Raw genomic sequence first — 26,913 nt, 5'->3', positions numbered from 1 at the left:
TGGTTAGCAAGTTTCAAGTTTCATGACCGGTCAGACAAAACGATGAACACTGGAACCATCATATACAGTAATGCGTCAAAAAGAAATTTTGATTTGCGCCTCAAATTGTCCATTAGACATTAGAATCTTTTGCGTCGCTCGCTTGCTGTAAAACACTGCGGTGTTTTACGGTTCTCTAATTAGACGCATATGTTTTTGGGGTGAAAATCTTTATGTTCCAATTGCCCTAAATGGCAAAAGTTCGAATTAACATCGCTGAATTGTAACTGTGATTGTACCAAGAAAATAAACGCACTGTGTTACTTCAACTATCAATACTTCTTTTTTTTGCGAAAGAAGTTTATTTAATATCAATTCATTTGTGGTTTTATTGGTGAAATTTGTGTGAGTTTTATTTGTGCACTATTTCCTGTCGCCATTTCATAATATATATCGCTTCAGTTCAACGACGACAAGACATTGTTCTGTTTTAATGAAGATAGTCTCTTTCGCATACAAAACTCATAGTGCAGATTACGAAACAAAAAATATCAATCGAGTTGACATTACATCTCTTTTAAGAAGGGTTTAAAACTCAATATGGGGTAAACGTTTCTTAAATATGAATTTTGCACACTAAAAGACAAGTTTATTTTTCAGTGCTAAGTTACGTCAAACGTGTGTATTTCGGCATTTGTTAGTTTGTTGTTGAAGATCATTCGTGGATAATTCGGGTTTCCATTGAATCGCAATGGGAAACGTGGTGTTGAAGCTGGGGATAAAACGTCATTCCGGATCCTCGTCAGGTGTTTGTAAACATTCGTCGGAAAGCTTCGCAATTTCCTCGCGCAGTTGCGTCGTGTGTCGTCGTAGTGAGTCGAGGTGATGCGTGATTGAGCGCATTGTTCGTTTCTCCTTCGCCCAAGCCTCGAGTTCTTTGATCCATCCATTGCATTGTGCTAATACTTCGTCCTTCTTCAGAAAGAAATGGCGTTCGATCACCTGAGAATGGAGAAGATATGTTATTATCACGTCCAGGTTTCTCAAAGGAAAGATAAAACGCGCAACTCACTTGTTTAAAGCAGGGACAAGGATTCTTTAACGGTTCCAGCATTGCCCATTTCACGGTGGCTTGTCGAATGTTTGCGTCATATTCACGCGAGTTCACGGTACCCGAGTGCGTCCCGCGAGACCTCTCGTACCCAGGTTCATTGAAGTAAGGTTCTGGGACTAAGATTAGTGATTGAATTGACACAAGAACCTATGAGCAAAACTCGTGTTTTAGTGGACGTTAATTGGTGCGAAAGTCACAGAAAGTCACAACATAAAATATCTTATAAAGAATTGAGAACGTTTCTGAAATTTTACCTGGAGAAAACTGGATGTCTGTGAATTCCATTTTTCTTCAGGCCGTCCGTGCCAAGTGTTTAAAATACTCAAACAAACCTGGAACATGAAATTATTATCATCTCCTGAACCCTATTCACCCTAATTGTAGCCACTATTTTATCCCTTACAGTTACCCCTATTGTAACCCTACTTGTCCTAATAGTTACCCCCATACCAATTCTATTCACCCTAGAAGTTCATCCTATCTGAACCATTTTATCCCAATAGTTCACCCTTTATCCACCCAAATAGTTACCTCTATTTCTGAGCTAATAATAACAGTAATCTAAACTGGCGCGAAATCTTTGTAAAACATGGCGTTTCATGGTGACGTCTTTCACTGGCTCTTACCTTTCCGTCATTATAAAGATTTGGATTAAATCTAATCCGATGATTTCCAGTCGTCTCAAAGCTAATGTGCATCGGATTAGAGGGATAATCGGGAGGAAAATATACATCAAATTCGAAGCAACCATTTGCGTACGGAGTGTCAGCAGGTCCAGTCATCAGCACCTGAATACAAAATGTTATTTGAAAAATAATATTACAGCATCTTTGGGAGGGAGGTAAACTCTGGGAGGGTGGGGGCTTTGTGGAGAGGAGCAACTTCTGAGGAGAGCAGCAATCTCTGGGTAGGGTGAACTTTTGGAAGAGGGGAAGCTCTGGGAAGAGGGGCAACTTCAGAGGAGAGGGACACTTCTGAGGAGAGGGCAAACCTCAGGGAGAGGGGCACTTCTGGGGAGAGGGCAAACCTCAGGGAGGGCAAACTTCAGAGAGAGGGCAAACCTCTAGAGAGGGGTTAATAGTGAGAAACAATTATGAATAGGCCTTATTGACCCGTGGCAATCAAGAATAAAGTCGACCAGATGCGCTACCTTCATAATATCCAACCGTTCCTCGTCACATCTTACGAAAACACTTGAACTGTATGAAAGAGGCAGCGATGTTGATAACGAGGCGATTTCTTGAGCTAAACGTCTTGCTCTGCCCGCGTTTGTTCGTTGGCCCGAGGATGTGGCTGATTTTACAGAGCTTGAAAAATGGTAAGGAATCGTAAAACTTGTCTTTCCGTCCGCACCTTCGGCCACCATGGAGAACGTATCTGCAATGAAAGACACTCAAAGGTTAGAACATCAGGCTTTTGAACAGACCACTGTGCGATTCCTACAAAACCTCATTTGAAAATTGGACAGATGCTGTATAAGTTCTGAAATGCATAGAAAATTGCTGAGATTTAAAGTGTCTGAGATATCTTCAGATATTGAAATTCCAAGAAAATTTGGAATTTTAAATTTCTGAGATTGAGATTCTGGGAAAATAAACTGCGGACAAACTTACCAAACTGCAAGGGCATCATTATGGACGAGTATCTTTCCTCCGTACTCAGTTGCTCTTCACCAGATCCCTGGCCTTGAGCATCGCCATCTGTACTCGAGCCGTCAATCGTCAAATGCTCCCAGCGGTATCTATCAACAGCCTTATGAACAAGCATGGAGGTTGTCTGCACATCAGGGATAAGCAGGGATAGGCTTTCGTTTTCAAGATCTTCGGCCTTGCTGTTGAGTTGTTTTGACGGAGGTGTTTCCACTCTGATTTTCGTTTTTCCATCGTCTACTTTTTCGGACGACCTTGAAAATAAACAAATATTAAAAAGAGCTGAAATTTTGAATTGTTCATGCAAGCAAATAGCAACTGCATTCTCCAGCATTTTATTGAGATCAAAGTTGAACTTAGGCATATCGGATATGTAGCTTACCGTAACCTTGACCCATATGTGTCCACGCACAGTTTCATCTTGGTCAGCAGACTACAGAGTGATGACGTATCATCGCTGGAGGCGTTCTTGGCGTTACGCTGTCCCGGATGTAGCAGTGGAACTAAATTTGGGCTGACCGCAATGCATCTTACAAAGCCGAGGATCGCACGATACAGTGGAACGTGGCGTGCCATGTCAAGAACTATGAAATACAGAAATGAAATTTTTGCATAAGAGAAAAATCCAGTGAGTTTGTTCTACCTGAAATAAGGTGAGTTTGTTTTACCTGAATCGTTTCGTAAGTACGATGCCAAGGTGGGAATTAAACACGAGTTCATGAAAATATCTGGTAGCGATGGCATGACACTGGCAATATCTTCATCAGAAACATCCAGAGATATATCATCGATATTTGACTCGATGATTGTGACACCAAGAGGACAGATAAAACTAGCGAGAACCTGTGGAAATACAATAGAAAACGGATAAACAACTTCTTGGAACTTTGGAAAATGAACTGGAGGTGGTCTTTACTGGACCTCTAGGAAGAACAGTTTAGAAGCTATCCGGTATGAGTGATTCAGCTTGGTTTAGCTTGTTATATTTTACTTCCTGCTGCATTGCAACATGAAGTACCTGCAGTATTGATGTAATATGTTCCTCTTCATTCTTCTGTTTCACCAGCGCCTGTTCAATATCCCAGCCAGAAGAAGTCGACCCGGTTCCAAATCCAGTTCCCTTCGCCCAGTATTGCTTGCTCGATGTTCTTCCGCTTGATGGAGTTTGACCCAACTCATTGCTGGAAAACAAAAACCCATCTCATCAGAAGACCTAACTCTCAATAACCCACCCCTTATCACATAAATAGGGAGATTTAGCATGAAGACGTGAAAGTCAAAGACGACGTGAAAATGTCGAGTAAATGGCGTGGCATGTCCATATTCAGAGGCATCACGCCATTTATTCGCCATTTATTCGCCATTTTCACGTCGTCTTTGACGTTCGCGTCCTCATGCTAAATCGCCCTAATATCAGTAAGTGTCGACGACATACTTCGCGTTGAAGGCTTTGAGCGCTTCCATGGTCGCCTCGTGTTGACCGTCTGTCTTTCGTGGTTTGTGATGACTCAGCAGTCCCAGGCATGTCAGGAGCAAATGCACCACGCCAATGTCCAGTGCAGTCTGACGTATCCCAGCGCCGGTTGCCGTGGCAACGGGATGTAACGTCATCAATCGTTGTAGAATGGTAAACGGTAATGTTGGTAATGTCTGCGGTGCAGTAACTACGGGAATAGCAGTTGAAAAAAACCGAGTGAGTCATAAGGTAATAGTTCGCCATTTCAAGACGCAGTTTAAAGGGACAGTGATACGAATACAGTTAGTTTAGTTTAGGTTTCCTTGTGTAGTAACACTGGATCAATAAGAGATGATCCTTACTGGACCTCTAGGAAGAACAGTTAAGATCTGATAGAGTTATCCGGTGAAAAGATCAGAAATTGTCATAAGAATAAACAGCTCACCTCCATCGCCATAATCATCGACTCCGAGGATCAACCTCAGCATGTAGCAAGCATTTGGTTGATCTTCCAACAATATGCTGGCGTAGCCTGGAAGGCGTAGAAACATTGTGAAACCCATCAAAGAGTGCCCTGGCACGAGTGACGTCACGACTGCCGGGTTGTAAGACGACGACGACACAATCCGAATTGAGTCCGAATTAACACCGAGGGAGAACCGAGGGGGAAGATGATCTGCAATGAGAGCCAAGCCACCAAGCTCGGAAAAAACTTTTAATAATGTAGATACAGACTTCTGAGATACCATATCACGTGATTTCTCGCTGGGAATCATGGTATTGCGGTCCGTTGGCGGCCTGATATCAAGCTTCAAACATATCGTGCCCATGCCTTGGCCGTGTTCAACTACTGCTTGCATGATTTGCGCGACGGTGGTATCTTTCGGCAGCGGTAATCCAGCAAGCGGTCCATCTTCACAGCACAACCAATTCTCGGTAGAGGGGTTCACTTTGGGGGGAGGGGCATACTCTCCCTCGCTACTAGTCCCCTGCTCCTTCTTCTTGTCACCATGGTTACTGCGTTTGTGTTTAACATTGAAGGCAGAGGATGTTAGCGTGAAAGTTTCGTGTTTTGATAAATCACCAAATTCCAATAATTCAGCCAAATCTTGCAATGTTTCCGACGTTTTCCGGGTCGAATCGTCCACCCCCGAACTAAGAGTTTGTAATTGTTGCAAGGGATTCATGGCAAATGTGTTCAAAATCTCGTGAACTTTCGTATTCACTCGGACAGTCGTAAGTTTACACGAACTTGACGCGCCAAAGCGCGGATGCCATAGGGGGGATTGGGAAGCATTCCCTGCTGACGTTACCACGTTCTGTGACGTGACACTCGAACACGTGACGGCAAGAGTCACATGATCATCATCCAACAATAATTCCAAAACAAGCCTCCGGAGAAATCCTGATAAAGTTTTAGATGTGACGCCATCACCTTCTCGCGCGAGCAATTCGTGTAGTACACGAGCTAGATTTTGTTGGTTCCTCGCGTGGCCTGCCACGCATGCCTTAAAGTACCTCAACGTGGTCGTTTGTAAGCTTGCGAGCACACGCGGACATATAGGCACACGCGAGGTGTCCCACGAAGCGGCACGCGAGGAAATACGCGTGGTAACTCGCGAGTGACAGTCAGTGAGAAAGCTTAGCAGTGATTGCCAGAATGAACTACCTTTATCGCTTCCCAACCAGTCTTTGAGCTGAACATTACCTAAACACATTGTTAGAAACTGCAGGAGCTTTTCAAGACCTTCTAGCGAGATTTGCGGTATCTTCTCTGCCACTTCTGTCGAACTAGACATCTTTTTTGACCCTTTCATAAACCTTCTGCAACATCTTTCCACATTCTCGACAACGTCCCTGAGGAGATTTGACGCGAGTAAATCCGCTGCGCCTGGTGACGAATTTGAAGCGCGGGCCAAGGTTGTGAGTGCTGGATAGTCAATCTTCCCTTTTGATTGGGCAAACGACTGAGTCAACAAAAACTGTAAGTAAGGCCTGGTGACGAAGCACAGGGAGCACAGGAGGTAATCTAAAGTTAGTTTTAACATCGGGATATCAACAACACGCTGAGACCACTCGTATAATCGCCTAAAAAAGATCAAAACAAATTCGGTATTGTCCGGGGGTTTTCAGCAATTTATCAGCAAATAAAATATTGCACAAAATCAACAAAATGAATCCCATTTCTACCGTTTATCATATGGAAGAAAGAAAACGGATTATTTATCGCAATATAATGAATTTTTGGTGAAAACAACAAGAACAGAAGTTTATCAGGGGTTTACAAACCTAATTTTTTCTTCGGTAATAAGTTCTTGAAGTTCATCGCAGAGCATCGGATCATCTTTTATTAACCAGGTGACTGCTGCTATGGTTCTTATTTTAGAGATGAGATTATTTCCGCCTTTCACAGACTGACTTCTTTCAATATTGGCTTGTTCTTCAACATACAATAACCAATCATACATTGGTTTCAACCTGTTGAGGAAATAATGAACCTTTAAAAAGCTGACTATCCAACGAATGTATGTTTTACTGTTGAACCATTGGGAATATGATGACCTGATAAGCAACAATTAACTCTAATAAACATGTAATTATGAACGAATAGACAAAAAGTTTATATTTCTCCATTTTAATGAAATAACTAATTGATGAAAGAAAAATCCTGATAAACGGACTAATTAGAGAAATAACGAATTTAATTAGTCTAATCATCAAATGATATGATCACCTTCCCCACGTCTGTCCATCTTTAATGATCCCCAGCTGATACAGCAATTCATTTTCGGAGTTTTCGCTATGCGCCCCACCCAAGGAGCCAGCAAGATCAGCTCCTCCGTACAACAAGTGATTCAGTAAACGAGTACAAACTGCTTCAGAACTCGAGGCAAATTTGATGAGAATAAATTCCACACAAGACTTGAGATTTGAACTAAGAAACGAACCATAAAAATAAATAAGTGGAGGGAATAGCAAATCTTTCAAGGAACTTGTTTCCGGCATTTCAAAGGCCACGTTAAATTTGATCCACTATAGAGTTCTTCCTAGCCGTCCCTTGAATATTGATATCAATTTATTTCCAGTAATCTTACTTGGGAAAACTCCAGAGAATCTTTAGTAAAACATCAAGCATTCCTTCAACGTTGGACAGCGTTTCCAGCACAGATGATGATAAGGTGTGAGAACGACGAAGACAGTAATCAAGTGCTCTTGACCAGTTCAGACTAAGGACAGTTTAAAAATGTTAGCCATTTGATCATAGACTAAGACGACTATGTATTAGCAAACATTTCAATCGGACAGCCTACCTTGCTTTCTGAGAGAGTAACACAGGCTGTATGGCAGGTACTGGCCCGTAAAAGCTCGTTCCCAAAATTTCGATACGATTCAAACCCAGCGTATCAGAGTCACGAGGCCGATGAAACCTTAGCCTTACAACCTACGAAGAAATACAATAAAGGAAACTTAAACTAGCTTTATTTATACTGGATAGCTCTATCAGTTCTAAACTGTTCTTCCTAGAGGTCCAGTAAGGATCATCTCTTATTGATCCAGTGTTACTACAGGAGAAAACCTAAACTAAACTAACTTTATTTATACTGGATAGCTCTATCAGTTCTAAACTGTTCTTCCTAGAGGTCCAGTAAGGATCATCTCTTATTGATCCAGTGTTACTACAGGAGAAAACCTAAACTAAACTAACTTTATTTATACTGGATAGTTCTATCAGTTCTAAACTGTTCTTCCTAGAAGTCCAGTAAGGATCATCTCTTATTGATCCAGTGTTACTACAGGAGGAAACCTAAGTTAAACTAACTTTATTTATACTGGATAGCTCTATCAGTTCTAAACTGTTCTTCCTAGAGGTCCAGTAAGGATCATCTCTTATTGATCCAGTGTTACTACAGGAGAAAACCTAAACTAAACTAACTTTATTTATACTGGATAGTTCTATCAGTTCTAAACTGTTCTTCCTAGAGGTCCAGTAAGGATCATCTCTTATTGATCCAGTGTTACTACAGGAGGAAACCTAAGTTAAACTAACTTTATTTATACTGGATAACTCTTATCAGTTCTAAACTGTTCTTCCTAGAAGTCCAGTAAGGATCATCTCTTATTGATCTAGTGTTACTACAGGAGGAAACCTAAACTAAACTAACTTTATTTATACTGGATAGCTCTATCAGTTCTAAACTGTTCTTCCTAGAGGTCCAGTAAGGAACATCTCTTATTGATCCAGTGTTACTACAGGAGTAAAACCTAAACTAAACTAACTTTATTTAAACTAGATAGCTCTATCAGTTCAAAACTGTTCTTCCTAGAGGTCCAGTAAGCATCATCTCTTATTGATCCAGTGTTACTACAGGAGGAAACCTAAACTAAACTAACTTTATTTATACTGGATAGCTCTATCAGTTCTAAACTGTTCTTCCTAGAGGTCCAGTAAGGATCATCTCTTATTGATCCAGTGTCACTACAGGAGGAAACTTAAACTAAACGAACTTCATACTGGAATAGTTCTTGGATCAATTTCTACTGATTGCTACTATGTGACAAGACTTCATCGTTCACTTACAGACGCCAACTGCGGGGTTGTGATCTGCAGACGAATGTTGCTCAGACCAGCGGTTAGTAAAGGTGGACTGATCTTGGTCACCGAGGAAGTTTCGTCGCAGAATTCGATCACAACATAACTTGTTGAATCTAATTATTATAAAGAACGATACTTTTTCAACCGTTATATTTGCAGCTAACAAATATTAAAGAGAATCTTCGATTTAGAAATACTCAGGTATAAACAGGATTATACAGAACAACAGACAATTTTTGAGCGATTGAGAAAAACATTCAAGCCCGTTTAGCTTAAACGATGGTGAAGTTGAAAATAGAAAGGAAGTCTATCATTTTATTCAAGGAGAAAACTAAGTGTTTTTAACCTTAATACAAAGATACTGTTTACAACTACATATTCAGTACATAATATTCAAGTTGACTCATTCAAGAGAGATGTAAGGGTGTTATTTAATTTTGACTTATCCACCGTTTAAGCTAAACGGGCTTGATACAACCGGTCCCAGGAGTTAATCTGAAAGCACATATCACTTACTTGAGAGCGACACGGAGTGTGGTTGAACAACTACTTCGTGCACAATAACAGTGTTGGGAAGATTTATTTGCAGGGAACACCAAGTATCCTTGTGGTCAAAATGATGTAACCATGCAGCAGTGCGGGCTCGCCTGGTAGGGACGGTCATGGATATGAGTTGTTCGGGACCATTTGCCACACTGTGAGAGGCACAGTGGATGGATCCTGAAATGAGATGACATCGCAAGTTAGCAACGTGCAATGCAATTCTACTTTTGAGGGATATAAATTTGGCAATTACCAAACTTTAGTGTTTATACACTCCATACGCGTTTCTTATAATTACATTTCGAAGAAATTATTACTTTTCACTAATTTACATTTCTTAAAAGTAGAAATGCATTGCAAGTTGCAAGAAAGATCGCACCGTGTAACAGGACCTTACCAATCGCTGTACCAATTTTTGGCAAGCTTTCTGGAAGTACCTGGAACAACTTGCATGGCTATATTTTCCGTAATACTTGACATTTTGCACTCAAACTTGGCAATTATACTAATTTTGGTATGCTCTTTTTAGCTGTGGTGATTTATTTCCTTCTTGTTACCTAGATCACAAGTTGGTCTATTATGCAAGTGGTCCATTTAGGGCGATAGACCTTACCATAAGGAGCGAAGTTCACCAAGGGTTTGTCGCTTTCCCAGGCAGCTGCTAAAAGATGTTTCTCTCCCTCGAGTTTTGAATGTACTTTTACTCCCAGCTGATGTATGACTGTAGACACCACGCCTCTGACCGGATGCAAGGCACGTGATGTAGCACGTGACAGCTTGCCACAGATAACCTCTACACCGCCTTGGGGGAAGATAAAAACTAATTATGCTTGGTGCTCAGAGAGGGAAAGGTGGGTGGTGGGAAGGTGGGTGGTGGGAAGGTGGGTGGTGGGAAGGTGGGTGGTAATGGGGAAGGGGGGAAATGGGAGGTAACTTGAAAATCACGATTTTTTAAAGGCTTACCATTTTCACAAAAAATTTGGAAATTCTCGTCAGAATCCAATAACTTCAGCAAAATCCAGAGAAGTAACTCTGACAGATGATAGCAAGAGTCTTGATTGGCCTCTTCCACGTCGCTTGAAAAGAACTTGAGTAAACTGCGCATGATTAGGGATCGTTCTTTCGTGTGCTTGTAAAGCAAACAGAATATCTTCATGACGCCATCTTCGATGGAGTTCGGCTTCTCTAGCCCCTGGACCTCCGACAGATCCCCGGAGACGATATTTACTCCGATTTCGAGAAGCTCAAAGGACTCACCGCGACACATGTTTAAGCATTTCAACAGCTTGTGCATCGTCGAGCTCTCGTTCACAAGACGATCAGACAAAGGTGACTGCTCTGCGTTGAACTGGAAGAGTTTTGACAATACGCCGAGGCACTGCAGCAGAAATTTTGCATGGCTCGGATCATTCGATACCTCCTGGGATGGCCCCCCGGTGGGAAATAGGGCCGTGAACTTTTTCTTTGACGAATTTGCGACGGAACAGAATTGGTTGGATGAGGATTGGTGGGCAAGAATCGAGGAAAGAATGGAGTCGATGATTTGAACTAGTTTTGAGAGATCTGGCAAAGGTGGATCAGTGGGAATGTTTTGCGCAAGAAATTCCAAGAATGTCATGCAAACGTCGAGTGGGTAGGAAGATAATGAGGGATGACGGTGGACATCGGAGCGACTAGAGAACAAAATGGGATAAGTATGGATAATCAAAATGGTGGCAACTAGGGGTGTTATGTACCTTCTTGCAATGTTCGTATTTATATTAAGAAAAGTAGTAACTATTTACCTGTGGGTGGTCATGTACAACAATGTATCTATAAGGACCTCTTGGAACTGTGAAGGTTTTATCCCATGATGTTCTTCAACCGAGGTCAACGCGGACAGTTCTTTCAATAACAATTTGAAATTTTTTACAAGGGATGGTCCAAGAACATTCTGTCCGGAGTCGCCTGTATCACACGTGGACAGCAGCTGTCCAAGGACGCGTGGAAATCGCGAGTTGGCCACGAGGTTCGCGGCGGTGACGTAATCAGTAGGTGTGTCCTCGTTGATGTATTGAGTCTGTCGTAGCAGCATTCTGAGCCAACTGATGGCGAGATTCCAAAATCGGGCTGATTTTCCCTCGACGGTGGAAAGACTCTCCAGTGAGGACTCCATGGCTTGCTGGCTCACTAAGAAAGTTAGATTGCTTGAATCACAGAGCAACAAACATAGCTCCATTACTGATTCCACCTCGTACCATCCTTTGAAAGAGTCAATAATGAGGCTTCCAATACACTCTGATACAAAATGATATGTCGTTCTGGCCTCGCTGTCATTTTCTTCACTAGCAGAATTCAGTGCATCATCATTGGAGCTACGACTCTCCCGAACCCCGGAGTTTTGACACTCCGACTTTTCAACCCCGGAACTTTCACCCTCCGACCTTACAGCTCTCGAGCTTTGACCCTCCGAGATTTCAGATCCGGAACTTTCACCCTCCGAACTTCCGACCCCCTGACATCCAAATCCAGCAACTGCGATCCCTTGAAGTTCGACACTGGACTTTAAATCCATACCAGTCAGAAACCGCTGGCGACTTGTAAAGGCCAGGCGGCGCAGTTCCTGTTCAGCTTTCATCTCGAGACTGATCTCTAAACGACAATCTTCAGCCGTTGATATTTCAGACGGGACTGAAACCACAACGGCCGAATGGCCTGGGGCGGGCTGTGCTTTCATGCCCCTCGTCTTAGAGTGTGGCTTGGGTTTTGCGATGATTATCTCCTGGATCGGTTGCTCGGAGATTTCCGAAATCTTGGGCTCGGAGTTTTCCGACGACGTGTCGCCGAATAAATCGTGGAGCATACCAAGCTCGACAAACCCTTCGTCGACAGGTTCGTCGGTTTCCGCTATATCCCCGAATGAGGTGTCGGAAAGAGTCGTAGGTTTTTCGGCAATCTCCGACATCTGTGCTGGTTCATGTTCGTCTTTTGCTTTTACTTGCGATGTTTCGCTGACGGGGAAAGGTCGTAAATGTTCATTACCTAAAAACAATAACAAATTTGATCTCTTAAACTTGATCTCTTCCTAACGTAACACTGGATGCAAGGCTATGGTCACAAACTTTCTAAAATAGGCCTGTAATTGTCAATTACTGTGTCTTACTTACCGCTGACAAGATCTTGCAATAACGTGACACAAGCATGTCTTATCCACTGATCTCCTGAACTCCAGCTACTCGAAGGTACACCCTCGGATATCACGCATGTCTTCAGCAGCTTCATGAGTTGATCTTTGCTTGCTAGTTCATTCAAGTTGACTCTTGGTTGGCTAACAAGCGTGAGGCATCCCAACACCTTGGTGAGCGAAACAAATAGATTTACAGCAAAGAAAAGCTACTTATTTCACTACGCTGTAAAAATAACCCTATGCATGCACTGTTAAATGAATGGCTTCTTTGAAAAGATTAGAATCTCGCCTGGTATATTAGCCCAGGGTAAACTAGTGAAGCTACCGGGCTACCCCAGAGTTGCAAAAAAGCTACGGGTACGCGGGTACCACCCGGAGGAAGGTTTGCTTTGAATGAGGTTTGTGAGGAAGGTTCAAAGTTGAGCACTCTAATTGATCACATGCATGTACTAAAAAAACAAATATTTGTTTATGCTGGTTGCCACTTGACTCACTGACGTAACGTCATTTTGAAGAAGGTTTTCAAAACTTGAAATCCTACCGGAGAAAGGTTGAACTCTTTTTGCAACTCTGAGCTACCCAAAGTACATGTTAACTTCAGTTTTAAAAGGACCAGCTATTATTACAATACACAATATCTAACATTCACTAGAGGTCTCTCCAACCTTACTGAAGGTTTCTCTTACCTTGCATACGAGTACAAAAAACTCAGCGCTACACGCTCCTTGAGGCGATAACAACACAGCAAGTAGTCCTTTCATGACAGGAAGACACAAATCACGCGATAATCTTTTATTACGGCTGGGATAAGGAATCTCTATTGCTGGCTCAGATGGATTGTTCGTGATCAATTTTTTCAACCGCAAGAGGTCTTTCAGAGGCTGGCATTTAAAAGAAATGTATTCTTTTATTACCACGATACTCATATGAGATCTTAATCTAATCCTTTAACTAATCTCGATGAACCGGATACCTGAAATTGATCTTAAACTGACATGACCTTAATTGATTTGCTCCGGAGCTGATCTCAATCCCAATTATTTAACTGAATTGATCTTCATGTTAATCCTGATCTGCTTCTGATTTGTCTTACCTAATCCGATTTCATATGATTTCATGTAATCGAAACTTCAGGCTAAGACTAACGCTGTCTAAATTTCTCCTCAATATGATACGTCGCGGAAAGCCTTGAGCTCTAACTCTAACTCTAACTTACCTTTCTAGCTTTTTGTCTGAACTGTTTATTCCACTGTGTTATTTGAAACGGCGACGGTGGGCTAGAGGATGAAGCATAGTTTTCGTATGAATGAGTTTTGTTCAAGATGTGTTGATGGTGTAAAGCGTGAAGCCGTCTTTGTCTTGTCGCAATCTGTTTCTTGAGTTTTCTCATCTCACGTTTTGAACCTTTCAAACCTTTGCACGAATCTTTGAGCGAATCACCGAGGGCGTCATTGGCTGTACGAGGGACAATGAAATCCCATCTTCTGGGGGTAGTTTGATGATCATAAAGTGGTTTTCCATCGTTGCTTTCATTTTCCTCGTTATCTAAAACGGATCATCTCTTATTGATCCAGTGTTACTACAGGAGGAAACCTAAACTAAACTAACTTCATTTATACTGGATAGCTCTATCAGTTCTAAACTGTTCTTCCTAGAGGTCCAGTAAGGATCATCTCTTATTGATCCAGTGTTACTACAGGAGGAAACCTAAACTAAACTAACTTTATTTATACTGGATAGCTGTATCAGATCTAAACTGTTCTTCCTAGAGGTCCTGTAAGGATCATCTCTTATTGATCCAGTGTTACTACAGGAGGAAACCGAAACTAAACTAACATTGAATTGGCCATTCTATTTTCTAACCTCTTGCTTTCAAATAACCATCCTGTGATCTGTCCATGAAATTATCCAACAGGTTAGAAACATATAACGTCACCCATTCCAAAAGACGTGAATCAAGAGAGCGATGTGGACCTTTATCCTTTTGTGTAACATGAAGTATTGGGGAGAGCAGTTTCTCCAGCAGGCCCAGGGCGCTTGATATGACGGGATACTGGACTGGGGAAAGTTGACTGATCGACGATAAAAGCAGGAATAACCTAGGAAATGAACATAATGATAAAAACCGGATAGTGAAAGTACCGGGGTTGAAAATTCGAAGGGATAAAAGTTCGAAGGATCGAAAGTTTGAGGGGAAAAGTTCCGAGGGTAGAAGGTCAGAGTCAAGTGTGTTAATTAAAAAACTCACCTTTCTTGGGAAAACATTAGAGTTTGATCTGAACTAAAGAACCTCTCCATGACCCAAGACAGGAACTCTCCCCACCAGGATTTCTCCCCACAGGTCCGGAGTAACATCGCCCCAACCCTCGCACGAGACACCGAGCTACCCTTCACACAAAATGTCGTAAACAGACTCTGGCACGTCTCGAAGGTAATATCCTGAGTCCACGGCATCCGCTGACCAGGAACGTCCGAGGACGTATCTACACCAAATATGGACACCAGTACGTGAACCAACCAATCGGAAATGAACTTGAGTTTACTGTACGACGCATGCTCAATGGTGACATCGATATTCTCGTCAGCGGTCAGCTTGGGTAATGTTTGATAACCAGTTATGCGTTTACTGATTCGCTGAATGCTTCTTTCCAAGAAATTTAAACGTAATTGCAGACCCATGCACACTTTATAAGCCTGCTTGACTTTCGACTCCTCCTTTTTTGATTTCTCGTTGCCACCAGACATGAGCGATCCAGGTTCTATATAGTTCAGCACAGACTCGAGTTTCGAGCAAGCGATACCATACTGGCAAAATACATCGTCATACATCAGATTAAGATATGCCTCCCTCGACGCATCTTCGTCCCTCTTCGTTTGTTCTTCGACCACGGCGGTTTCCGACGACGACACAGGGTAACCGAAGTACTCCCCGAGAATGAGCTTCGTACGTAACGTGCCATGACGGGCGAATATGGAAATCTGAAAATGTTTAAAAGCAAAAAATTGAGGTCTGTTTACATTAACGTTTTCGTCTTTTGATAGATGTGAACGAGTGGATAAGTTACGGATCTTTATGTGAGGGTCCCCACACGTCTGAGGACTCAAAACTATCCGTTTTTTTCCATCTATCAAACGCAGAAAACCGCGGCAAAATCCATCGAATCTCGGCAAGTTATATCATTGCTGCAAGTCAAAATAAAGCGAATGTCCACCACTGACCTTGAGATATCTACAGATTAGGGGTGGTAGCAGGTCCGTTAGTAATAATGGTTTGCTGCCGATATCCGTGGAAACTGTGATGCGTTTGAGGTCTTTTTCTTCACCGTTCACCCAGATATCGATGACAAGAGAGGATAGATCCGGACACGTTGGGATAAATATATCCGTGAGCCTTACACTCTGACCAAAGTCCAACACGACAAAATGTCGAGCACCCGTCTGAAGCTTCTCGATCGTTAAGAGCTTGGGTACTGGTAGCTGGAAAATAAAATAAATCAGTTGCCAGGAATGGTAGCACTGGTTGAGCTTGCATAGTTGGTGAAATAACTTCAGATATGACATAAATTCTGACAATTCTGACATAAGATTTGAGATTTTCTAGTTTTACAAATTTATCTGATTTCCGAGAGCTTTTGTAAACTGTTTTATTCATGCTGGATAGCTCTATTAATTCTGAACTGTTCCTTCTAGAGGTCCAATAAAGATAATTGATCTTGTTTTACCACAGGAGAAACTCACTCTATTTATACTGGATAGCTCTATCAGTTCTAATTTCTAAACTGTTCTTCCTAGAAGTCCAGTAAGGATCATCTCTTATTGATCCAGTGTTACTACAAGAGGAAACCTAAACTAAACTAAATTTATTTATACTGGATAGCTCTATCAGTTCTAAACTGTTCTTCCTAGAGGTCCAGTAAGGATCATCTCTTATTGATCCAGTGTTCCTACAAAGAGATATCTTTCAACACCATCTAGTTCTCATCAGTTTTACCACAAAAAGAGATAATCCTAGCATAAAACTGAATAAGGCAACATACCTGAAAAGATGCTCGTGACTGTGGAACAGGAATAGGACTCGCCTTTATCGAAGCGGGTTGAGAGGACGTTTTGCTACCAAACAAAGAAGGGGCCTTAACGCCGCCAAATGTAGAAGCGGGGCCAAACTTGTACATAAGAGAAGGGGACATATCCTTCACCCCCCAAGCGTGTTCCAACATCGTGTCTTTCTGTGCAGCGTTCATGGGTGAGAAGAGCATTCCACCGAGTTCTTCCAACTCCTGATGCTGTTCCTCCAGTTGCTGTTTCTGTTTTTGAAGTTTACTCAGAAGTTTCTCGTGTTCCTAAGTAAAGACGGACCAGTTAAAAACCAGCCAACCCACCACTAAACAACCAGCCAACCCACCACTAAATAACCAGCCAAACCACCACTAAACAACCAGCAAACTCACCATTGACCAACCAGCCAACCCACCACTAAACCACCAGCCAACCCACCATTGACCAACCAGCCAACCCACCACTAAACAACCAGCCAACCCACCATTGACCAACCAGGTAACCCACCACTAAACAACCAGCCAACCCACCATTGACCAACCAGGTAACCCACCATTGACAAACCAGGTAACCCACCATTGACCAACCAGCCAACCCACCACTAAACAACCAGCCAACCCACCATTGACAAACCAGGTAGCCCACCACTAACCAAGAGCCAGCCCACCAAACACTAACCAGCCAACCCACCATGATCAAGCAACTTTCTTACCTTGAGTTGTATGACATGGTCTTGAAATGTAGACATTGGTACTGCGGGGTCACCACCACTTGCACTTGGGTAGTACAACGACCCTATACCATTGTTCTCCCCACCCTGGGGTCCACTCCCCTGACAGTAATCAATCTTGCAACCATTGCTCATGGAGGAACAGGCAAAATCCAGAGGCTCCACTTCCAATATGCCGTACATCGAAGACAGGAGTTGTTCCATCTTGGACGATGGCCCAAGCGTACGACCGCCACTTCTGGCAATGATATAATCCATGAGGTCAATCTCATCCACATCGTGAGTATTCTTTCCAATGTTTTTCGGATCAAGAAGATCATCAGATAGCTTGCTGGTGGCGAATAGCCCCATGGTTTCCATGGAGACATCGAAGAAGTTAGGGTCCAGGGGCGTGCCATATAATCTGAAACTAAGATTTGAATGAAAGATTTGTATGAAAGATTTGAAGCGTGTTATTGCAGTCGGAGGTTTGTCCTTTTGAGCTATGGGTAGATATCAATTTCTCTGATACTTTGCGGGGATTTGTGGGGGGAAAAGTTGCAAACCAAAGATCGCGGGTTCGATTCCCACCGTGGTTAAGCTAATTTTTTAGCTTACCCGGTTGGTGACTCAGAGTAGCATCGTCACAATATTCAAATCCAAACATTGTTCGATTCCTGAATCCTGACCAACCGGTTGGTTAGGGTTACCCAAGGCTACCTTGACTTACCTGGATCTTAATATGCGATCATGATAGGTTAATTTACTGTCCAATTGCTGGGCAATACTCATCAGCATTTCCATGCAAGATCTTCCAACGCAGTCTTGGTCCTTTGAGCCCAACATACCGGTCATGAGTGTGAAAAACCAGTGGATGCCACCACTCGACTCCGAGGCGATTATCGATGGCAGTAGATCGATGAAAGACTTGAGAACACCGCTCTTTACTTCGCTGTCGTTTTCCGCGGAACATAGTTGACTGAAAAAGAAAAGAATTCAAAGTGAAGTATTCTTGCTTTTACGGGTGAGGGAGGACACGGAAAGTGCTTTTTCAAAGATCAATGTAATCTTGAAATACCTGACACATAACACAATCAGTCGACTGCATTTGTGAGCGATACTTCGTGAGGACGACAGCAAACATGACTGGATCAGCATTGGTAATCTTTCCAGAACGCGGCTCGCCAAACTTTCCTTGCTGTAAAATAAACATATCGTACTAAATCATATCGTGTTAACCGAATAGAGGTACTGTGAAGTTGTTGCTTAACTCGACCGAGGATTCTAGATTTAGCGCAAATATTACATGAAGTAACCTCAGCATAGTCCCATTTGCCGATAACCAATTTCCATTGATCTACTTTACTCACCTGACAGGCTGGTGTACAGAGATTCCTGCAATCCAACACAGTAACTCCAGTGCGACCCACTGAAGGTCTTCGCGTTCTTGCCCGCTGACCTCACTGCTAGGCTCTTCGCATACGATATCCATTAGCCGGGGGCAAAAGCCCGGTGTCTCCAACAACGCACCAAAAATGTCCGCGTTGAAGCCTGGACTCAAAGAGCGAACCGTAATGGATATCTCCTCGAGATCGCTAAAGCCATTTCTCCCACCGGAACTTTCATCCCCCTTACCGGGGGTTTTTGCTTCACTTTTAAACAGCACGTGTAAGGTACGAACTTTGGCCTTGAGTAAACTTGCACTGGTCAACACCACATGGCCCTTATCCCTGGACGGCATAAGGTTTTTCGTCAGATCAACAGGTCCACATATTACGTCATCATGGGTGGGTTGTGAGCCCGAAATCGTGAAGGGTTGTGCGGGCTTTGGTCTTAAAGAAGTACTGCGTGGTTTGGATAATATCACTTGGACTTTGTTCTTGGACGTTGACGATTTGTTGATTGTGAACGTGATGCCCACGTGACCGACGTAGCAAGGGCGTGGCAACATGAGCTTGAATAACTGGTCACCGCCAACCAGCCTGTAAACGAACGATATTAGGGCATAGTTTGGTCAAATTTTGTAGCAAGGTTGGTGATCTATTCTTCAGGTAGTTCAGACACAAACTACGACAGCTTATTGTAGATGCTACCTACACTAGACCACTACGTTTGAGATATATTTCTCAGGTAGTTCAGACAAACACGACAGCTATTGTAGAATACTACCTACACTAGATCACACGTTTAAGATATCTTTTTACCTGTAGTTTAGACACAAACTAAGGCAACTAAATATCCACAACACTAAGGCTCACCCTTTCTTTTGCAACCTCCAGGTTCTTGTGTGACAACTGGCGTCTCCCTGGGAGTTTTGCAGTAAATGCTGCGGATGTCTCCTTTGCTGCTGTTCCTGCTGGATCTCACTCCAGAAGACTGGTACGAGCGCAGTGTATCGCGGGACAAGATTTTCAAATGTCGTCATTTCGGCAAGAGATCTTAACGTCTTCAGTGAAAGATCGTCCAGTGGGATCCTTTCAGTTGGTTCTGTGTCGTACATAAGATTAGATTACAGCTTAACACGAGAGTTCAAGAAAAAGGGGGTAAGGGTGACGCCCTAAAGAGGCCTCATTCTGACCCACGATTTGATTTCTTTCTAATTGATGAACAGAAATCAACCGTGGGGTAGAGCGAACAAAATCTAGTCAAATACACCAACACCTGATTTGAATAAAACCACATTTCGACCAAGAGGGGGAAGTCTAACTAGATTTGGTTAAAGGGCAGCTTTGGTTAAAAAAAAATTGCATATATGGTCACACTAGTGGGGTAGTCAGTGGGTAGTCTGGATTGCAGAGGAAATAAAAAATCTTATTTCTAACCGACTTTTCGTTACCTTTCAAATGTTTCTCGGAATCAAATGCCCGACTTCCACCAGCCGAATCAACCTCATCCGTGGACTCGTTCTTCTTGACAAGATGAAGGAAGTGCAGCTTCCCATTCTCCGTACACATGCAGAACGATCCTAATCCCGAGCAAAATATAGCGCTGTGTATCCGTCCTTCCGTTTCCACGTTACCCGGGGAAAATCTCGCAACCGTTCCCAAGGTAAAACCATCCAGCACTGCCAGAGATCCTTCAGAAGACACACCTAAAAACAGGCAAACACGAACCTTCTTAAAGGCTCGTTTACACTGCGATTTTCTTCTTTTGGTAGATGTGAACCAGTGACTAGTTACGAATGCTCTGATAAATAAGAGCTCTTATTTGAAAATCCGTAACTAATTCACTCGTTCACATGTATCAAAGGAAGAAAATTGCACTAAAATCGCATAACCAAAGCATGGTTATATTGTTTAATGTTTGTATATGAGCGCCAAACATGCTGGAAACTTTACATAGGACAAGCATTTGACCATTTAAACAGCGTGGTTATCCATATCAAAATATTTGACATCATAACCAAAGCATGGTTATATTGTTTAATGTTTGTTATGAGCGCCAAACATGCTGGAAACTTTACATAGGACAAGCATTTGACCATTAAAACAGCGTGGTTATCCATATCAAAATATTTGACATCATAACCAAAGCAAGGTTATATTGTTTAATGTTTGTAATGAGCGCCAAACATGCTGGAAACTTTACATACTATCTATTATTTTCCATTAATCCTTAAATTGAGAGGCATTTGCGGCGATTTCAGAGACCTATATTTCAAAATTTTCCCAGACTCTCCTAGCAGGCGCGCGGTTCCGAGCCCCAGGCCCCCAGCAATACGAAAAACGCTGCGCGGTTCCTGGGCTACTGCTGCCCGCAAGTAAACAAACACGCCAAGAAATAAATCAACAAACCTGCGAGATAAACATTATTATAATCATTCGCTTCGGCTGAACTGGGCATAAAGGAGTCTTCGGCGTCATCAGGCAGGAGAAATACATCGCATAAACGATCTTCTTCAGAGGTCGTCAACACTGACCTACATGGCGAGTCCTCTAACAATGTCCTCCCCTTTTCTTTCCGTGTTTTGTACAGTAACAGACAAACTGAGTAATTTTTTTCATATCTACCATTATATCTTTGGAGCAACTCCGTTTCAGAGCTGTCCGCAATGGTTTTCATCTTATGGGAAACGTTTGAGTTCTCTTGTGAAGATTCCGAGTGTCGTGATTCAGAATACTTCATGTTACCAGGAGTATTTGATCCAACAGTCGAGTTTCCTTCGCTATTTCTAAGGTCTACATTTGATATAACATTTTTCTCTAACTCTGCGCCCGCAGGCACTGTAATATCACAAATTTCTTCGAGATACTTCACGTTGTTAGGAGATTTAAGTTCGGCGGTCGGACATTCCTCGTGAGTTCCTTCGGAATACTTGGTGTTATCACGCGTTTTTGTATCGTTGCTAGGTTCGGATTCAGCCGTAATCGAGTCGGAACTTGTACTAGGAAGATTATCATCACATAATTCATGATTACTGTATTCGTCTATTTCCGCGGGGATGTAGTCTGAAGTGTTTTCAATTGGCTCGTTTGCGGCCGCCAAAACACTACTCCCAACTGAGATGGTTTGAACATCACCAATCGACTTATCTATTTCACCGTTCACCTTGGATGCGATTTGTGTGTCAAAGCTATCGCTTTTCAACTCCAAAGGATTATTTTCGTTGGGATTTTGTTCGCTAAATCTGGATTCTTGGTTACAATTTTGCTGCCTTCTTGTCAAAACGAAGAGAACATGGCTGCCATCTTCATAGGGAATAACCTGAGCGACTTTAAGACATTCCAACTCGAGTTCTTTTATACTCAAACACTGCACAACTTTTGCATTTTTTACAATCTGGGTTTCGTCCGTTTTCTCAGTCCCAGACTTCGGGAAACCGTTCTTAAGGGGGCTGGGAATGCCATGGAAGACACTTGGCACTGAAAACAATGGGTCGTAATATTCATCTTCGCTTTCGAACGAGAGTTGTGTGCTGTACGATACTGACTTGCTTTTACCTTTGCCTTCGTCTGATTTCGGCACTTTCGATGGAGTGCCTGGTCGGTTTTTGTCCGCGGGTATTTCGCACACAAGAAGGTGAGGGCGCGCGGGTTTTGAGGAGTCGCTAGGAGTGGTGTTGACGCAAGCAATGAGCATTGCTTCTGGTATTGCAGTATGAATGATTTGCGTTTCAACGGTTGTCTCGCGTTCTTGGCTGTTTTTGAGCATACCAACGGAGGTCACTTGAACTGGAAGATGCTGGGATCTCATTTCAATCGTCGCCTTATCTTCAATGGTGTCATCTTGAAGAAATCAAAAGAGTCCAGGTTATAAATTAGAAGAAACCTGAACTGAACCATAATTTCTAAACAGTTTTCTTATTGATCTAGTGGTGCTACAGGAGGAAACCCAAACTAAACTAAATTCAACACTTTCCTCCAAACAAGGCCATACGGCAGGACAGAGATAAAGTTTAATAGTGCACCTTTTTCTGTTGTAGTATTTTTGTCACATTCACCGCTACCAGACGAAGTGGCCTTGCCACTAGAACTCAGACCACCCTTTTCTGGTTCGACTTCTAGCGCTTCTTTGGTACTCTCCTCGATGACGTCACGCATGACGTCAGCCGTCAATAGATCGTCCAGTTCACCGACATCGTTAGACAAAATTTTATTATCCAGTTTCAGTCTTACTCGCGTGCGCACCTAAAATTGAATAGTTTTTAAACCGTTTATCTAGCGATCGCAATATCCACTAAACGCACGTGTCACAGAACCGAATATATGAAACTGGACACACATGTCAAAGATCTCGATATTTGAAACTGAGCACATATGTCACAGAGCCTAATATACGAAACTGGACACACATGTCACAGATCTCAATATATGAAACTGAGCACATATGTCACAGAGCCTAATATACGAAACTGGACACACATGTCACAGATCTCAATATATAATATGACACAGGGTAAAAATTTCACAGATCCAATACACGAAACTGGATACACAAGTCATTTCAGAGATCTCATTACATAAAACTGGACACACACGTAACAGATCCTAATATATGAAACTGGACACACAAACCTCAGGGGTGCCATGACAAGCAAAACATTACCTTCAATTCATCTCTTATATCCCAAACCACGATTTGCCCTTTCTCACTCGAAGTTGCCATCAGGGGTACAGAGGTTGCAGAACTGACACAGGAAATCTTAAAAGAACGAAAACTATTAAAGATTGAAGCGTTTTGATTGGAAACTCAGTTTTGGCGGGAAAACCCGAATTTCAAACTTTTGACATTTCTTAAATACTTTGTTACGTTTTGGAACTCGAGTTAAAGTTTACGAAGGACAATCTTTATTGAATTAGCCGTATATGTCCTTGTATTGCATCACGTTAAGCAAGATAAACAACACATATTTCACCTTTTGTTTTTCTTGACTGTGAAATTGAGCGGGGGAGGTTGCAATAGTAACGGACAGAGGGACATTCTCCGTGCACTCTCCGCGGACAAACGGACATTTGGGCGAATGTCTTTCGTGTTCCGACCTAAAGAATACCGTGCAGAAATAAAATATAAACGGTTGATGATTCATACAAACGCCAAATCTCCCCCCAAAGGCGAAGGATATCTAGTTCATTTTGTTAAAACGACATCACTTACCAAGGTTCATCTGTTGGTTCCCAACACACAAGACCGACACTGCACGTAAAACAAACTGCTCTGTCGACAGAGCTAGGGTAGGTACGGCGATCAGACTACGGGAAAAAGGAAGGTTAGTTACGGCCAGTACAGTTCATGTTTCTTGACTATAGTTTAACTAACTTTTAGTAAAAGCAGAAAGAATGAAATCTTACTCTACAACTAAAATGAGCCTCTTTAAGAACAGGTAATATTGTACACATAATCTTGTAATTTTGTACATATACTTCGGGCATGCTATTTTGAGGGATTTTTTAGCCCGCGATGGTCAACGTTTGTTGTAAATTCCAGAGCAGCAAATGGATGGCAAATATCTTACCTGATGGTAAAAGCCAGCCTGGGCCATGGTATCAGGCACAGCCCATTTGTAGTCCCTGTGAGGCCAGTTGATGAAAGTTTTTCTACGATTCACCTCGCTCCACATCTGTCTTCTGTTCAACACAACATCACTTTGGTCATTACTTGACACAGGCAGCAAGCTGCAAACTTGCGAGAGTAATGCGGATGTGGAGGATAGCTGGGGACCCTTGGTGGAAGAGGTGTGAAGCAGGGTGACCATGTGGTTCAGGGTCGAGTGAATGAGGTCTGTCTCCACTTTGATGTCACAGGATGCCCACTAAAGTTGAACAAGAATTTTAGAGTTTGTTTGAGCAAGCATGCATTCAAATATTCTTAACAGCTAGTGTGTACCCCCCCCCCTGACTATGGCCAGCTGCTGACCTGAATGACAAGCATTTCCCCCTCCTCCCTGGATTGCTGGGAGGAAAGATAGGGACAGGTTGGGGTGAATTGCTTTGCAAACACCTCAAAGCCATAACAAGGAATACTGGGGCTTTATATCTAAGTATTAATAACAATAGGCAAGGTTTGGGGTTTAATATTATATAATAAATATATATAAATGCATAATACCTTTTGCAGTTTTTCATCACCATCATTAATCTTTGATTTAACTTGTTTTATGCTCTCGATTATTTTGTTGTTCAGCCTTTCCATTTTTGACAGGTGGGGCTCGTGTGCATCTTTCATACACGTCTGAAGTCCTGACAGAACATGTTCCATCTACAATGAAACAGAATCACACAACATAACTATACATCCTGACTATACTGGACCTCTAGAAAAAAAGTTAGAACTGATAGTTAAAGCTATCCAATATAAATGAAGATAGGCCACTGGATCAATAAGAGATGATCCTTACAGGACCTCTAGGAAGAACAGTTTAGAACTGATAGAGCTATCCAGAATAAATAAAGTTAGTTTAGTTTAGATTTCCTCCTGTGGTAACACTGGATCAATAAGAGATTATCCTACTGGACCTCTAGGAAGAACAGTTTAGAACTGATAGAGCTATCCAGAATAAATAAATTAGTTTAGTTTAAGATTCCTTCTGTAGTACACTGGATCATGATCCTTACAAGACCCTAGTGTTTACAACTGAAATGGTTTCATATCTGTAACACTGAAACGTCAACAAGACATTCAATTTATCTTACATCAGGTAGTGTCATTTCTACAACAATCTCGCCATCTCTTGCATTTTCCACGGGGGGCTGCAAGGCAGTCTTGAGCAGGTAAATGCCATTTAAATCTTTTCTTAATCCGATAGAGTTGCCATCAGTAACGACAAGGTTGCCAGCCACAGGGTTGAACACACATTGTAGACTGCCAGGATTATTCTCGCCTGAAATAAATATCCATTGTTTGTAAATAATTAAATGTGAAATGAACTCAGAATACTTCAGGACTTCTATCAAAGTCTAAGGATCCAGAACTTTATTATTCATGTAAGATCATCTGGCATTAGCTAGAGTTGAAAACTACTTGAGGTTGGAAATTCCTGCCATTAGACACTGTATATGATGTAGTTTTTTAATTACTAATGTAACTTTATGCCTGATTCTATTGACAAATAAAATCCTTGCCATCCCAATGGAGACCAACATTAGGAAGCGTTGCCATTCAATCAGCTGATGGAAATCAGTTAAAAATGTTTAAAGAAGAGGGCTTGTAAACAAAATGACATATTTATGCAAAATATACCAAAATGGATGAAATATGATCCATTCATTCATTATTCAAGCTAAGCTGTACTCAAATTATACATCTTTGGAATTAAAATTTCAAAGCAGATATCTAAAAAAAGTTGTAAATCTAAAAAGTGGTTGAATCTTGAGACATGCATAAAAGGAAATTATAGTATTAAAGGGATACTAGCGAATTTTTTTCATATCATAAACTTCATATGTCATGGATGAGAAATCATGTAATTTGACTCCAATCCAATTAAAAAAGTACAGATCATGTACCCAGAGGTGATTTGCCTTGAAACAATTCAAAGTTGTACAAGAGTCATACAGGATGAATGCTCTAAATTGTTTATTAGTTTTTATTCGAAGTTAAAAAATCCGAATTATTTACATTCCTGGATTATGCAACATATTTTTTGCCTATAAATATCTCAAATATCTCGAAAACGACGCACACTACAGTATACACTTCGTGCTGCTTTTAAGCAAATCTCAAATCTCCGCGATACATCCCGTTGCTACGACGATTGTGTGACCACAAAATCATAAATGAAAGAACAAGAATTTGTAACCACTGCCTAAAACTTACTTAAAACAACAGTTTTCCTCACTATGTCCCCAGAATTCACGTCGATTATGTCGATAGTATTGTCGGTCCGGGTAAGGATGATACAGTTCAGGTTTGAACAATACGTTAAAGACACAGGTTGTGTCTGGATATCCATAATACCGTCTTCTTCCCAAACCCACGAAGAAGCGGCCATTTTGAATTTTCATAGTTTCGTCACCACTCTTTCTTTCGCGCATGACGTTCGAAAACAACATGACGTCACCTCGTGTGGAGGAAAGATGTTTTAAAAAGAATGTTGTACTTTACTTCTTTTCTTACTCACGTTTATACTTAACTGTCCCCGGCTGAGCTATTGTAGTTGCATTGCATACCGGATAATTTGTCCAATTCAATTTAATCATCACATGGATTTT

The 26,913-nt window shown here is 41.9% G+C and overlaps 1 protein-coding gene across 1 annotated transcript; it reads right to left on the bottom strand.

Annotated features, from left to right (window-relative positions):
- Positions 1–336: 336 nt before the first annotated feature.
- On the bottom strand, positions 337–26,770 carry LOC114520314 (baculoviral IAP repeat-containing protein 6-like). The gene is made up of 42 exons (XM_028540558.1): positions 26,519–26,770; positions 25,396–25,583; positions 24,812–24,961; positions 24,219–24,515; positions 23,861–23,955; positions 23,622–23,745; positions 23,312–23,407; positions 22,674–22,893; positions 21,061–22,491; positions 20,103–20,357; positions 19,525–19,753; positions 18,637–19,248; positions 18,345–18,464; positions 17,997–18,245; positions 17,270–17,696; positions 16,539–16,841; positions 15,721–15,978; positions 14,750–15,480; positions 14,365–14,600; positions 13,718–14,046; positions 13,188–13,382; positions 12,482–12,668; positions 11,120–12,356; positions 10,299–11,008; positions 9,949–10,137; positions 9,309–9,512; positions 8,778–8,905; positions 7,510–7,640; positions 7,294–7,425; positions 6,933–7,133; positions 6,488–6,676; positions 4,644–6,286; positions 4,178–4,406; positions 3,761–3,923; positions 3,411–3,585; positions 3,125–3,326; positions 2,707–2,996; positions 2,244–2,470; positions 1,720–1,881; positions 1,348–1,425; positions 1,052–1,240; positions 337–981 (listed from the first exon to the last, which is right to left on the bottom strand). Exons 1-42 carry the CDS (start codon positions 26,691–26,693, stop codon positions 766–768), a joined length of 13,602 nt encoding a protein of 4,533 aa, XP_028396359.1. The 5' UTR covers positions 26,694–26,770; the 3' UTR covers positions 337–765.
- Positions 26,771–26,913: the final 143 nt, after the last annotated feature.

Source organism: Dendronephthya gigantea, unplaced genomic scaffold (genome assembly GCF_004324835.1).
Source record: "Dendronephthya gigantea isolate DGI-Jeju-01 unplaced genomic scaffold, DenGig_1.0 000015F, whole genome shotgun sequence".
In the NCBI taxonomy this organism is placed as follows: Eukaryota; Metazoa; Cnidaria; class Anthozoa; order Malacalcyonacea; family Nephtheidae; genus Dendronephthya; species Dendronephthya gigantea.
The sequence above is the reverse complement of the archived record's forward strand: the minus strand, read 5'-3'. Positions and strand labels throughout refer to the sequence as shown.

Excerpts from the sequence above, each read along its gene's own strand:
- LOC114520314 (XM_028540558.1), bottom strand. The coding sequence starts at position 26,693 with ATGGCCGCTTCTTCGTGGGTTTGGGAAGAAGACGGTATTATGGATATC. Across the intron at positions 23,408-23,621 it reads ACAGTCAAGAAAAACAAAAG|ATTTCCTGTGTCAGTTCTGC; the intron begins GTGAAATATGTG and ends CGTTCTTTTAAG. Across the intron at positions 18,246-18,344 it reads CTGATTGTGTTATGTGTCAG|TCAACTATGTTCCGCGGAAA; the intron begins GTATTTCAAGAT and ends TTTCTTTTTCAG.